Genomic DNA, 15685 nt, shown 5'->3' on the forward strand with positions numbered 1-15685 from the left:
GTTCCCAACATGTGCTAAATAGAGAAAGCCTCATAGGCTAAATGCATGAAGTAGTATTGATTATAGTTTAATAGACTATCATAAAAATTGGGCCTTCTTTCCTAATGATCCAGAACTGAAATATATTTGAGGAAATTAATTGAGAAGTTAGCAAGAAGTTGGGATTCTTTGATCTTACAAGTATTTGGATGTTAAAGAACCTAGAAGGATTTTTCTTGATGATGTTTATGTGTGCCTGGGTTTGATTTCAGGGCTTGGCTTCTCTGTTCATGCCTGCTTGCTCTACCACTGAGCTATGCATCTAGTTCAGGCTTTTTGCTGGTCAATTGGAAATAAAAGTTTCTTAGATTTGTCTGTCAAGGTTGGCTTTGAACCAAGATTTCAGATCTTAGCCTCCTAAGTAGCTAAGATTATAGAAGGAGCCACTGGCACCTGGCTCTAGAAGAAAATTTTGTGTGCCATGCACAGCACTGTAATCCCAGTGTGTATAACTGTGATTGATTCAAAGGAAGAAGGCACTTGTTGAATGACTGAATGAGCAGAAATGAATTTTGTTTAACTCCGATAATACGGACTTCATAAATGAGAGGCTCAGGAACCTATGACAATGGGTTGAGGATATAAGGCCCTTACTGAAAGGTGACTAGCTGGGGCTAATCCCAGTAATAATAATTGGAAATCTCTACAAACAAAACACAAACGAGACAAAATTTTTGTTTAAATTCTCCATGGAGAACATTTTATTCATTCATTTATTTATTTATTTATTTATTTATTTATTTATATTCTTCTTGCATACTCTAAAATGCACAGTGTGGATTTCATTTCTTCAAAAACAGTCTTGCGACTGTTTAATTTATTGGAAATGTTGGGAAGGTCTTCAGAAACATTGCCTTAGGTTTTAGCTAAGCGAGTCACAGAGATTGGTCATGAACTACTACAAAATTACAGGAGATCTAGTTATTGTTGAAGAGTTAACTAGAAAAGCATTGAGGACACCAGATATATAGCCAGACAGGATAAGAGAAGAGCAGAAGCTATTGGAGTAATAGGATTTCCATATGTATGATTCTATGTACAGTATGAATTCTTTCACAGATAGTACATTTATGCTTAAATCGTTTTTAAGGGCACTCTATTATAAATACAAGTCTCACGAATGTTAATCTTTTCTCTTTGGCTCACAATTGCACAGAAATACCATAAACAGTATTCAGAACTTACTTCATTAATATATAAATAAGATACATTACAAATGAGAAGAAAATACAAGATGTCTCTTTAAACATGGCAAATCTCTGAATATAAATAAGCAAACATTTCACTGATCTACAATTAAACAGTCATTGAAATCATTATATGTGTTTCTCTCCACCATCACACAAGATCAGACAACAGGAATATATACAATCTCCACAAATTACATCTCTAAAAATAATGACAATAGTACACCTGTAACAAGGACTCAAGCTACAATTCTCCCCTAACAGGACCCAAATAGGCAGGGCGTGATTCTCGTCATCTCGTAGTGCTTTTTCTCATTCATATTACATCAGGTGGGAGAGATGCTGACAGCGATTTCAGTCCTCACTGACCACATTTCTCTTGGTCCCTAGGACACAGCGTTTGGAAAGCCATTCTTCCTGTGGTTGTTGGGCAAACTGGCTTGTGGCATATTTAGCCCCTCAATAACTGCTGAAGGTGAAGCTATTTCTCTGGGCCACAAGACATGCTGTGATCTAGGACCAAGCCACACCTACTATACATACATCTATGTATGGAGACAGAGAAAGAGGTATATATAACTGTACATATATACTGGGACCCTAATGTGCAATTAAAAAGAAACATTATTTCCCACTAATTCTAACAAACGAGCTTAAGTAAGTTGTAAGGGATATTCTTCAAGATACTATATTTTCCTCCAATGAAATGGTCTAGGTGTTTTAACAAGGGATAGAGGTTTATTCTAGAGGGCCAGAAGAAAGGAAATTCCCTTCAACTCCTATTCTGGAAAGGATGATTACAGATCCTGGCCCAGTCTTTCTATCTCTTCAATGAGGAAGTCGATGTCAGACTGAGTGGCGGCTGGGTTTGAGATGACCATCCGAAAGAAGTTGGCCTTGTCTCCCTGAGGCTGGTAGCCAACCATAGTGGTGCCTGACTCCATCATCAGAGCTTTGATCTTTGGAGCCACCTTGTGATGGGAACACAAAACAAAACCCAACACTGGCATGAGTACCCTTTGTGTTTAAACACTTCAGCCCAATCTGGGTTTTACTCCCTGTGTTTGTACTGACATAAAGCAAAGAAATATTTGAGATCCAGGAGTCATTACTGGATAGTATCTTGTGACTATTTAAGTCTGCCCTCTCATAAATTTCCTCAGAAAGTACTGGGTGGCTGAACTTTCAAAGTCAGTCATGGAACAATGACAATAAAATCCCAAAGGGGAAAAAAAAAAAAGGCAAAAAAACCCCTAAGCAATATAACTCAGCATTTAGGAGACTGTCTGCCACATAGACAGTGTTTAACAAATATTTGTCCAATGGTTGTATCAATGAGATAGAACCTAAATTAAATATAACATCAATTATTCTGATATGCACAAACTAGATATAGGAAATCAAAAGCTAAAATGAAACACTATTAGAGTAGACTTAGACTTAGTAAAGACACAGTTTAAATTTAAGAATTTTTTAAAAAAAGCAACAAACCCAACCCTTCCTAGAAGTGTGTAAATCATTTGGTTGCTTTGCAGAGCCTCTGTAATGAAGACCAGCCTAAGCTGGAGATGCATCCTTAGAGGTGTTTGTTGTATCTGAACTGTAGCAATGGGACAATACAGATCTCAGTTTATTAACAAGATGGCTAATTAGTACCCCATTACTAGAAGCCTACCGTAAGACTTTTTACATTTTCTCCCTTTAGAATGGCTTATTGAAATGTAGGTTCCTGACTAGCCAGAAAAACTGCAGAGAATTAGATGAGTCCATACCCTGTGTAGTTTTTCCCGTCGCTCAGGGCTATCTGGAACACCTCTGAGGCTTTGTGGAATGTACCAGAAACAGACGTTTGTGTGCTCAGGCTGCAGAGATTTTTTAAACAAACAGACAAACAATAAAACTATGAGAACTTGAGAGAAAATGGTTGCCAAACCCATAGGTACCTCTGGACTGTTTCTCAGAACAAAAAAATGCCTGATGTCTAACTCAAAGACAATGTCATCAATGTTACATGTAAATATATGAAGCAGAAAAATGCCATTCCCCACAATCAGGTTTCTAGAGAACTGAAGTTACCACCTTCAAACCCTGAAATGTCTAAATACATTTGTGTAGTTTTTAAAAAGGCACTGTCCATTTTTCACTTATAGAGCACACATTTACACAATACTCTGATGATAGTTTATTTATTTTTGATACTGATGATACAGTTTTTAAACTGTATCATCTATTTGCTGATGCCATGGCTGCCTCTAGCTGGTTTGAGACCGTGTGTATGTGCTTAAAAATCTTTGTCTAGATGTAACTATAACATAAAGAATTATGTAAAGCTCCATTGGTGGGAGATATAAACACTAGAACATTGATTTTTGACAGCTTAGGGCTCTTCTGTGCTCATTTGGTGACTCTCAGGTATTTTTCCTAATAGTTGATATTGCCTGATAAATAGACAGATGCTGAATGTTGATGGGGTTATATGTTACACTTGGTTATGAATGGATTTTCTATTATTGACACTGGTTCTGATTCTATCTTTATTCAATTGTGAATTCCATTAGAGCAAAGAGAGTGAGTGCTTTGACCAATAATATGTGCCCAGCCCCTGGCATGTGGACACACAGAGACTTTGGTACGACACTTTATTGTGTGTAATGAGGATGTGGACTCAGCACAGAGAGAATTTTATCTGGCTTTCCTCATAATGAATCAACATAAAGTAGACCCTTGTTTTCTAGCCAGTCTTGCTCTAAGCTTCTTGGTTGTAAGAAATACTTTATTATAGAGTCCAATATAAGACAAAGCCAGGAACGATGAGGAATCAGACCTGCCATGGAAAGACTAATCTGAAAAGGGATAGCTGAGGCTATGTGGTATGAAAAGTGGTGAGTGGGGAGAAGTAGCTCCAGTGATTTCAGAGAAAAGTTCATGAACTTGGAGGGAATTAAGTAGGAAAGACCAGAGGCAGAGTGTGGCAATGTGGGGACTGTGGCTTCAGGAGCTTTCCTCAATAGTTTTTCTAGAGGTGCTGTATATCCAGCCCGTAATGACCACCTACCTCACCATCGAAAACCATCTCAAATTCTTCTCTATTTTTAATCTTGGCATAGAGATATTCAGCCAGCTCTAGACATTTGTTGATCTGATTTTCAAATCCCACAGTGCCCTGTTTTAAAGAGAAAAGTTGTTGGTACCGAGTTGCCTTTCTCTGTGATGGGCTTTTGGAAAGGTTATGCTGTTTTGGGCTATTTTGGAGATAACTGAGAAGAACAATCTACAAGTATATATAGCTTCTTTGTATTTCTACATACAATGGCATGAAGTTTGCCTGTTCTTGTCTTTCAAGGCTACTCCAGTCTTCTCAGTAGAACCTTTTGACTTTCTGCTAGTTATTCACAGCCTGTACTAGAAACGATTTCTAGGTTGCTTTAGGACAATACTATTCAAAGTGTCATATTCAGACTGACACTAATCCATAATCTATAACCATCCAGGATGATGAAGTAAAGAAATCGATCTTAAGCATTCTCTCTTAAAGCAATTAGTGCAATAAATTTGTGTCTATCGATGTTAATTTTTAAAAGTGCTTTATACCTAGTAAATTTTATAGCTCATTTTTGTAGCAATTCATCTTTACTGGTCCATGACAGGTGGAAGGAACAGAACATGGATTCTTCATCAGAGATACTTTGAAAGACACTACTTTAGAATAGACAGCTTTCCATTCTCATCACAAAGTCTTGGACAAATATATCTCATATCCTGGCAGGCAAAAAAGCATATGGGGACGCCACTGGTCTAAGAACGTGTACTGATAATGCAATAACTCCAACTACTGTACTGATAATGCAATAACTCCAACTACTGACAGCATGGTGGATTACTAACAGCATCATGAGGGGTGGTGAGCGGGTTGGAATTAACAAGGAGAACAGATGTATAAGCCTGGCTCATATATGGCTAATGGGCTTGGGTAGAGTCCAATGCTGGCAAAGGGTGAGCCTCCATTGAGAAAGAAACCTACATCAGGATCTACATCAGCAACTAGTACATTGTAGCCAAACTTCCTGAAGATAGTACAACAGGTTATAGTTAGGCAAAATGAAAACATTTATTCTTAAGAGGCCATATGATCATTATGAGAGAATTATTTCTCTTCTTACAATGTATGAGACATACACTTGAAATACCTGTGCTAATATGTGGTAGAAATCAAATTCAGATACTATATTAAGACAAAATGACATAGAGAGGAAAAATATTAATAATCTCCCAAGGTTTTCTTCCAGAAGAAATAGCTAAGTATTTGTTTAGCTATTAGGCTGTTCCAGTTTTAAACATAGAGATTACAAAAATTAATTTATAGTAGGTAAATAATATGTTGTGTTGAAAAGCTATAAAATCAAAATTGCTTTACCTGCTTGCAGAAAAAATAGTTTTGAAACAATACAATGGTAATCTCCTTACTCATCTTTTAAGGGAATTCCCCATAGCTAGCTTTTTCCTTATAGAAAGGTAACTGGAGGGGATGACTATAAGTACAGAGTGATTCAGGAGCATTTCTGGGAACTGAGTAGGCAATTTCCAACTGCATCGCCCACAACAAAAGAATAAAATAAAAAAGGTGTGCATATTCCAGAACAAAAAGTATTATTTAAATAAAACTTAAAACTGTCATATATATTCCATGATGAGAAACTTCATAAAAGAACTCTACTCAAGAGTAACACCATAGGTTTATCTTTTATCTCTTTCTCTATGGCTGCACTAAATAATTTTAGCATCCCTAAGGAGTGCTATAGAAATTCTTAACTGGATATCGTTTCTAGTTGTTGTAAGAGAAAGTTGTAAGACAATTTCATGATAATTCACACTGAGGAGACTGAATTGGACAAGAAAGCCTTTAACATAAGGGATAAAGTGATTCAATTCACAAAGAAAATAGTTAAACCAATTATCTAGATACTGATTATACACACAGCACATTCCCTGTGATACATCATTGGCTCTTGTTCAGCTCTAGTGAGTGCAATTGCTTTTCTGCTCTGTCTCCACATTTCCCCCTCATACCTTTGCTTTCCACATGAGCCAGAACTTGAAGATGTCCACATGGCGGCCACACTGAATTGCCTTGTCCCCAGTATCATAGGAGACGTCGTACTGCTTGTCTGGCTGGAAGAGGTACCCTGCACACATCTGGTTGCATCCTTGCAGGATACCCTGTAGTGGAAATCGAGATGTGTGCCACACATGAGGTTTTGCAGAAGCCTTGTTCTGGTGTCCTTTTTTGAAACCACTCTCAGAAAAACTCTTGCCCCTTTGCCTTCTGCCACTCCCATTTGAAAATGATCTCTTGTCTCAGATGCCCCCAACTCAGATGCCTCCCTGGCTTCTAGGGAGCACTTGGAAATGCATGTGGGTTTTGTTGGGGATTGTTTCAAAGACTGAAAATTCAGTTGGTTGGGGTGAGGGATATAAGCTTCCGCAATGGGTGGGAAAGTTGGGAATATTTTGCACTATGAAAAACTTTCTTCCCTCAAGCTTTGCTTCCCCTACCCCTAAAGGTCTTCCAATCTTTGGAAGCCCTCCTGTGAAGTTCACAGCGACTCTGTGGGAGTGGAGGAAAGCACCCGTGCCATTCTGCAGCAGGTTTATGAAGACATGGATCCCTGGAGGCTGGGGTCCTATTATCAGGTGTATGAAGAAGGGCCTATGGCACTGACTCGTTTATAGAAGCTCTTCAGTCAACCTTCCTTGTTGCCTTAAATTAGTAATTGTAATTCTTGGTCTAATTCATTTCAGCTCTTGGGACCACAAATTAATACTAAACTCACAGGTTGTCCAGTGAGCACTGTTTGCTCTCACTGAGGACATAACTGATTGGCTGGCTCATCCCCATGACCCTCATGTTGGTGCAAGCATGAAGGAATACTTAATTCAAGAATTCCCTGAGAGCTTCAGTCACCAAAAGGGCCCTGAGTACTGAACAAGGAGGAAGGGCAGCCATCAGTGAGAGCCAATAGGGAATCTAGGCCAGCGAGGAGAGCAACAAGGGCAGCCTGTAGTCTCACAGTGGGGACTGCAACTTCACAGAAAGTACTATGGAAAGATGCCAGACTTTTGCCTTTTGGTGCCTTCGAAAGGATGGATATATCCGTGGAAGGATTACAGACCTTTTCCTTGACCAGAATGGCAGAGCACTGTAGCAGAACCCCCATCATCTTGTGAGGGTTCCAGGTGACTGAGTTGGCCCTGAAAGAAGCACATGATCATGAGGAGAAAGTACAGGAGTGAGGGAGACAATTGTCTGCTGTAGAAAACACCACTCTTCCCCACCACTGTTTTCTATGCCTATTCTTCTACATTGTCAAGAAGACAAGAAGACATGTATCTGTCTGAAGGCAGTCTCCATGCTTTATATTGCAGATTGCGTCTTCTTTGGAAATGACATCCATAATAACCACCATTGATGAAGATCTTGTTAAGGGGCCCCATTTATACCTAAAGCTTTAGATAGAAATCAACATGGTAATACAGGTAAGAACTCAGGTTTTGAAGCCAGATTGTTCAAGTCTGAATCCCAGCTCTGACATTTGCTAGCTAGGAAACATTATATAACTCCTTGTGCTTCAGTATTACCATCTGTAAAATGGGGGGGGGGTCTTCCTCACCAGTACAAAATTAAAAATAAAACAAATTAATAGATATACAATGCTTATAATAGTGTCTGGAATATATATTCATATATATATATATATATATATATATATATATATATATATATATATATATATACACACACACACACACACGTATATATTTTCCAAACCAGCACTACGGTGTAGGTATTCCTATTTTTTCTAGTTTAGATCAAGAAAGAGAAGTACAGGTAGGTTAATGATATTACTTGAAGTCACATATCTAGGAAGTATTGGAATTAAGATTCAAGTATAAGGGATTCTAACTGTAGATCCGGTGCTCAAAATCACTAGGTTGTCTCCCTCTTGGTTGCAGACTTTGGCTTATCTCCGCCTTTCTGTTCTTATTTGTAAGATGGGTGATGCAGACCTACCTACTTATGGGATATTTAAGGGCAAGGATCCACTGGGCTATTCTAGGCCAATTTCCTAACAGCATTGCTTAAATGCTAAATGAACATGATTTTGCCAGTTTGGGCTGTAATGCTAGCTTAGCAAGAATAGTCTCCTAGCAACCATATCACTGTGTCAGACACAATTAGATGGTTAAGAAACACACTGGCTAGGTCATTTCAGACACAACTGAAAGTAATGAATGATGATGAAAATTTGGAGACCTTGCTTCAGTGGATTACAGACTCCTTCCTGATGACCAGCTCCCACAGCTGGCTCAGACTTCTAATTCCTGTGCAGAATGTTTTCCCAACAAGACTACTGCCTTGGAGTTATACTATGCCTTCTCTCCCAGAACCAGGCCCTGATTGTGATTTTTTTTTTTACTTCTTCATCTGGCTTGGGTCCTTGAAGGGGGAAATAGTTTAGTTGCCTATGTGTCCTGAGTGTCAAGAAGAAGAGACAGGAAGGTTTGAAGATTGTTTCTGGCAAGCACCTATGGAAAAAATCCTCATGAGACTGTGAAATGCCTCCAGGAAAGTTCCCTACATGTTGAGGTCACAAAAAAGAACTCTTGTCAAGCCATAACTGGAAGATAGCTGAGTGTTTTAACCAATTTTGTCATGGCTACCATGTACAAAGTCATTAGAAATTATATCTAGATCTCATAAACTATCTTACGTGGGTTTCTAAATACCATGAAGGTATGAATGAAGTCAGTGACTCTACGTGGAATGTCATGGGACATGACATAGATTTGGTTTCCTTTTGCACACATGGGTTTTCAAATTTTTTTAAAAGAAAAAGTCTAGTGCCCTAAGTTTTAAGTTTTCCCAGATTCAAGCATGGAAAAGGAACATTGCATGAGAAATCTTAAGTACAGTTGGGTCAACATATCTACCTTTAAAAGCCTGATCTCTAAATTATAGGGCCATGTAGTTCTACTTTAGAGATCCAGTCTCAGCCAGGTCTTTCAAAACTGAGACAGTAACAGCCGCAGAAGCCAGAGAGTTACTGATGCGTTCTTCTCACGCATCTCCTCAATGTGCCTGCGCTCATAACCCCTTCTACCTCGCTCCAGCCCCATAGCCTCTCACATTGTCCTCACAGTGCCGAGAACAGTCCAGCCTCAGGGTCTTTGCACCTGCCATCTCCACTGCCTGAAATATGTCCTTATTTCCCATCTGCCTTTGTAATAAGACAGGGAGCTGAGCAAGTGTGTTGCCACCTTCCCACCTTCCCAGCTAGCTTAGCAAAGAAAAAGAGCAAAAGGGACCAGGGGCCTTTCTGTTCCCCAGGCAAACTCTGACTCAGCTCACACACACCCTTCCCAGTTAGTCTTCTTCTCTCCTATCTGGGCACGTGACATCTCACCTATTATAGAGAGAATGGCATGATGCTTTTTGATTGTTGACTTACCTTTCTACTTGTGAACTTACGGGGGACACATTTGATTGGGAAAATCAATCGTTCAATAAGTGCTCAATACATGGCTGCTGAATTCGAGTGAAGAGTTGTGGGTCTGAATGAAGATGCTGGGAATCAGGGCAGGAGGGGGAGGTGGAAGCTGTGGGCAGAGCTGGGAGGGGAGGAGCAGAGTGACCCGGTGCCCTGTGCATGTTCTGAATGGAAGGGTCGCTGCCCGTACCTTTCTATGCCGCTGAGTTTATGGCGGTGCTTCCTGGACATGAGCAGTCCACCACCCCAGGCAGCCTGTGAGGACAGAGAAAGGGGAGGGACAGGAAGTAGTTACCCCAACTTTAGTAAGATGCCAAGGAGAATGGCAGAGGTGAAAACCAAGCTTCCCTCATAAAGACTCCCACCCCAACACTCTAGCAGCTTATTTATTTGTTGGTGTTACTGGGACATGAACTTAATAAAGCACTGTCACCAATGAAACCACACCCCAGGTTTTTGAGTTTGCTTTTGATGTAGGGTCTGGAGCTTATGCATGGTAGCCTCAGATCCCAATTCAGCCTTCACCTCCCTAGCAGGTGAAATAACAGATATGCTCTACCTGTGAGACAAGGGTCTCACTGATTTTGCTTAGGCCAGTCTTGAATTTGAATCTTCCTCAGCTCAGCCTCCCAAGGAGTTGAGATGACAAGAATGAGCCACCTTGCCTAGCTTCATTTTCCATTTCTTATCAAACTTCCCTCCTATATGGTATCTGGGTAATGCAGATAGACTAGGACTGAGCCTGTGGTGCTTGTGGCATAAGACTGAATCTTTCAGGAACCAGAGACCTCTGAGCTCTCCAAAGCAGCCCCAGCAGCTACTCAAAGTCCTGGGCAGCGCCACCTCCTTCTTTTCAGAGTAGAATTCTAATCCCTCCTGAGAAACTTGAAAGCCCCATTAAGCCAATATCAGCAAGGCTTTGTGGAGACCATGATACATGTTTACTAGATAGCTGGATGTGTCATGTGACACAACAGCCTTTGCAGGTCATTGCTTGATAGCAAGATAGATTTTCCTCATAAGAGAAAGGAAAAAAACCCTACTTAGTCACACATATGAAAATGTATTTTTGTTGCAGGGAAAATTGGGGTCAAATCTTAGTTGATAATTCCTTCCACACACTTTGTTATTTTCCTGAAGGTAGCATGTATATAATCTTTTTAGAACAGTGTCACAGGTAGGCAGATGCAGCTAGCTAGCCTAGAGTTCACACTCCCAGCCACTTTCTATACCTTATGTCCTTTCTCCCTTTGACACTAGCCATATTTTCCTCTATAATCATTCATTTCAACGAAGTGACCCGGGAGGCAGTGCAAATCACATTCTAGGAGGAGCCACAGAAGACAGCCACAGGCCAATAAGGAGCTAGATGTGTCCTCCAGGGTGGCCAGGTATGGTAAGTAGGTAATGGTCATGATTGGCTGGCTAGAATTAATGTGGTGTTCAGAGGGGTGCAAACTAGGGTATTGGGAGCAGCTTGAGGCAAATCATAGAGCACATGGTTTCCACCCCCTGGATAGACTGAGCGACTCTGTGATTTACAGCACTTACATCAACATGCAGCCAAAGGTTGTATTTCTCACAGATATCGGCAATCTCCTGAATTGGATCAAAGGCTCCATAAACAGTGGTGCCCGCTGTTGCATTGACATATAAAGGAACATATCCCTAAGGTGGAGAGATAGGTGATCAGTACTTTTATACTTTCTCATTTCCCTATTTCCACATGAAGTAGAAGAATAGAAGAATTGTTAGACTATTTATTTATAGTGGTGATTAACAAAGCTAGTGTGGAATCAGATACAATGACTAGAAGTATTCTTGGTTGGTTCATTTGCTCATTGTGTGTGTGTGTGTGTGTGTGTGTGTGTGTGTGTGTGTGTGTGTGTGTGTGCGTGCGTGCGTGCTGATCCTGGGGCTTGGGTGCAGTCTCTGAATTTCTTTGCTCAAGGCTAGTGCTCTACCACTGAGTTGCAGCTCCACTTCCAGCCTTTTAGTGATATAAGTCTAATAGATTTTACTTCCAGGGCCAGCTTTGAACTGTGATCCTCAGATCTCAGCCTCCTGAGTAGCTAGGATTACAGGTGTGAGCCACCAGAGCTAGGCTTGTTTATTTATCAACAAAAAGCTCTGAAGTGATTTGTAGGTAGAGGTCTTGTGGTAAATCCTAGAGATTCAGGGAACAGAGCAGATGAAGTCAGTCTTAATCATGGAGATGAAATTAAATAAGCAAAGTACACAATATATGACAAAATACATTTTGTGAAAGTCATGTGACAAAATACTTAAGGAAAGAGTAATAATAAGTATTTAGAGTGATGGGCAGGTACCTCTCCAAATTTCACTTCACTTCTGAGTATTGTTCTTTTCAGGTATCACGTTGCTCTAAAGCATACTGTTCAAACAATTAAACAGCAAAATTGATTCTATATACTGTAAAAGATAAAACACACGAAAGTGGAGCTGTGGGTCAAGTGGTAGAGTGCCAGCTTTGAATAAAAAAAGCAAAGTGAGAGTGAAAGGCCCTGAATTCAAGAAAAAACACACAAGGATGAAAGGATGACATGAACAGAAAGTAAACGAGGAAGTGAAATAGGAAAGCAAAGACAGGTTGAGGTCATAGGTGTTTTTCAAGTTCAGTCCCATCTTCCCTCCTTGCTCAATCCTAGCAACACTTCATTCACCTCTTGTGCAATCAGACCTGGAGGCTCAAGAAGGTAATCGAAGTAACAATGTGATATGAAATTTTTTTGTTTAAAAGAGTTTGTGGAGGCTGGCTTTGCCTCGTACTATTGCCCATCTGTTGGATATGCAAGCATTCATTAAACAAAATCCAAACCTAAAATAGCGTTTATTATGATGAGATTATACCTAACTATAAACAAGTAAAAACTTCAGTTGGGTCCTATCTCCAGGATGCCCAGAGTAGTTGATTTATTGGAGAGCATTTGGCCTAAAAACGATTTAGTGACTAAAATTTTCCATTTTTCACAACACAAAATGGTTATTTGGTACACACAGCTGTAAGGCCAAATAATTTCATCAGCTAGAAATAAATTTTAGAGTGATCCTAAAAATAAAACTTTAGAAGTACAATTATCTCTTTATTAAATTTTTTATTGTCTAGGTCAGAAACAAAATATATAAGAAAATTATTCACTGGTGTGTTGAAGCATCCTATTGTATGTACCTTTTGCTTGGCTTCAAGAATTTTTGCCTCTAAATCAGCTGGAATTATCTTCCCCCTGTAATTATTGTAAAAGGAGAGAAATTAAAATGAAGAATCAACAAGATTGCTCACAAAAACCCTTCAGCAGCAGCAGCAGCAGCAAAAAGTAATTTAATCGGATATTTTCAACAGACCATTAGCAGCTTGGCACACTGTACTGAGCCAGTCCTTAAGCACAATAAAACAAATTTAACAGATGAACACATTTAATCCATCAAGAACCTAATATTCACTCTCCCCTGCCTACCTTTCATTGCACTTTATCAAAATCACATTGTCGGTTCCAAAGCCAAGCGCAGCCCCAGCTTTCTTTATGGAATAGTGACTCTGCAACAAACAGGGACTTGAGGTTAAAAATTAGGAGAGTCCCTTGGAAAACACCACATTCCATGAGCAAGAGCCCCCAACTCACGTGTTCTGAGGTGAAGAGAACCAGTTTGGGCACAGCTGCCATGCCCTTTGTCTTAACTTCCGGGAAGTACTTGTAGCGAGCAGCCATGATGCTGTACATGTTGGATATGGCTCCCCCTGCCAGCAAGCAGACACGGTGGGAAGCATTGAGCTATTGTTTCTAACACAATGCAAGCTGGTGTCTCAAGAGAGAAAGGAGGTCACAAAGGGCAAGGACAATAACCTGATAGATTTTGTTGGTGTACTAATGCCAGGGCTTCCCTCTGGACCTTCTGCCCTGAGAATATAGGTAGTCATACTATGTAGGCAATTTGGCTAGGGTGATTCACACTTTCACACACAGCCTTCAAGCATCTACTTTCTGCTCTATCTATTTACTGAACGAAGTTAATCTGTTCCCTGGGTTCAGAAAGAGAATGAGAGTAACAGAACTTATGAAAAGAAACAGTGATGGTGCTTGGGTACTCTCTTCAAAGAGTAGCCTGAATGTGTTAGAAGTAACTGACTGAATATGTTTATTTAAACAAAAACAAATTTATGTTGAGCTAAATAAAGATACAGAAGAACAGCCGGTGGCAACTATCCAGGCAGATCCAGCCAAGTCAAACTAGTCATTTATATTAATTACCTGAGAAAGAAATAAGCAAATATGTGGTCTCCTTGAAATGCCTAGAAAGTTGTATCTTTTATTTCTTTTCTTCAGTTCACTAGCCCACTGTTTCTAATATATCCCCACCTCCAGGAATACCTGTCTTTGTATCTACTGTAAATTAGAGGCTTACTGAAGTTAGTTAATTGGTACTCAATTAATGGATCCCCTCCCCCAGCATAGCAAACTGCTGTTGGCAGAATATTGTCATTTAACATGATCCAGACACAGGCTTAGTTTGTATAGATTTAGGCAGCGCCATTATTAGTTCATAAAGATATAGCATTCTCCCTAGCCTTCTTCTTTATACAGATAGGAAGGAAGAAGGTGAAAAAAAATGAACACCATCAAGGCATGACATGATATAATAAAAACCATTAATTTGTATAACTCATATGCATTAATAATGAAAGCAATTTCTAAAACATTTTAAGGTCATTATTCTACAAATGCATGTTTAATATTTCCCCAAATCCCAAGGGCCCGTACTGAAAACCCTGAATCAGAGGAAGAGATGAGAAACCTACCAGGAGAAAATATCCCATCACCATCTTTATTTGACCATCCAATTATCTCTCTCATCTTCTTAAGTGTTATTTGCTCCATGAGGACAAACACTGGTGCAATTTCATATGTAAACCTGGGAAGGTGTTAAGAAGAAGGATGGAAATGAACCACTCATTTGGGGGAACACAGACAATTGGTTTAGTACTTCTATGTGGGTTCTTAAAAAAAAAAAAGATGTCAAGTCAGGTGCAGGTGGCTCACCACAGTAACCCTAGTTACTCAGAGATATGAGGATCCCAGTTCAAAGGCAAACTGGGCAAACAAATCCAAGAGATTCTTATCTCTGATTAACCAACAAAAAGCTGTAAATGGAGGTGTGGCTCAGTGGTAGGTAGACTGCCAACTTTGAATGAAAAAGATGAGTGAGAGCATGAAGGCCCTGAGTTCAAGCTCTAGTCCGTGTGTGTGTGTGTGTGTGTGTGTGTGTGTGTGTGTGTGTGTGTGTGTGTGTGTGTGTGTGTGTGTGTGTATACGCATTTTCTCTCTGTCTCTGTCTCTGTCTCTCTGTCTGACTCTCTCTCTCTCTCTCTCTCTCTCTCTCACACACACACACACACACAATGTTAAAAAAAAAACAAAACACATAGCCAGGCACTGGTGGCTCATGTCTGTAATCCTAGCTACTCAGGATGGCTGAGATCTAAGGATCAAGGTTCAAACTCAGCTCAGACAGGGCTCTTATCTCCAATCACCACCAGAAAACTAGAACTGGTGCTGTGGCTCGAAGGGTAGAGTGTTAGCCTTAAACAAAAAGAGCTCTGGGACAGCTCTCAGGTCCTGAGTTCAAGCCCCATGACTGACCAAAAAAAAAAGCGCTAACAGAACTTATTTCCTGGAAATGCATTGTCAGAAACCAGCCTAGGTTACTGAGAGAGATGGTGGAAATGTTTTCTCTGGGATATTTTAACAGCTTCTGATGTCCTAGGTGTATTGAGGAATAGAGGGAAGACAAGAACTTATCTGGTTCCCTTTTATCTTTAGGATTAAGTATTTTAAGTTCTACTTAAAACTGGTTTGAAACATTAAAAAAAAAAATTATACCAGGTTCACACTTCCA

The 15685-nt window shown here is 39.9% G+C and overlaps 1 protein-coding gene across 4 annotated transcripts in view; it reads right to left on the minus strand.

Annotated features, from left to right (window-relative positions):
* Window positions 1-738: 738 nt before the first annotated feature.
* The window catches only part of Gad1 (glutamate decarboxylase 1), a 41721-nt gene continuing 26774 nt past the window's right edge, over window positions 739-15685 (minus strand). For all 4 annotated transcript variants that reach the window (XM_070021175.1, XM_070021165.1, XM_070021157.1 and 1 more), the window contains 11 exons: window positions 14589-14701; window positions 13414-13529; window positions 13249-13328; window positions 12963-13017; window positions 11324-11440; window positions 9963-10027; window positions 7397-7475; window positions 6294-6443; window positions 4282-4389; window positions 2999-3088; window positions 739-2197 (listed from right to left, as the gene is read on the minus strand). In XM_070021175.1, coding sequence (XP_069877276.1) covers window positions 2024-2197; window positions 2999-3088; window positions 4282-4389; window positions 6294-6443; window positions 7397-7475; window positions 9963-10027; window positions 11324-11440; window positions 12963-13017; window positions 13249-13328; window positions 13414-13529; window positions 14589-14701 — 1147 coding nt within the window. In that variant the 3' untranslated portion in view covers window positions 739-2023. The remainder of the gene's footprint in view (window positions 2198-2998; window positions 3089-4281; window positions 4390-6293; window positions 6444-7396; window positions 7476-9962; window positions 10028-11323; window positions 11441-12962; window positions 13018-13248; window positions 13329-13413; window positions 13530-14588; window positions 14702-15685) is intronic.

The sequence above is a fragment of the Dipodomys merriami genome, unplaced genomic scaffold (genome assembly GCF_024711535.1).
Source record: "Dipodomys merriami isolate MVZ:Mamm:240054 unplaced genomic scaffold, mDipMer1.0.p SCAF_1, whole genome shotgun sequence".
In the NCBI taxonomy this organism is placed as follows: domain Eukaryota; kingdom Metazoa; phylum Chordata; class Mammalia; order Rodentia; family Heteromyidae; genus Dipodomys; species Dipodomys merriami.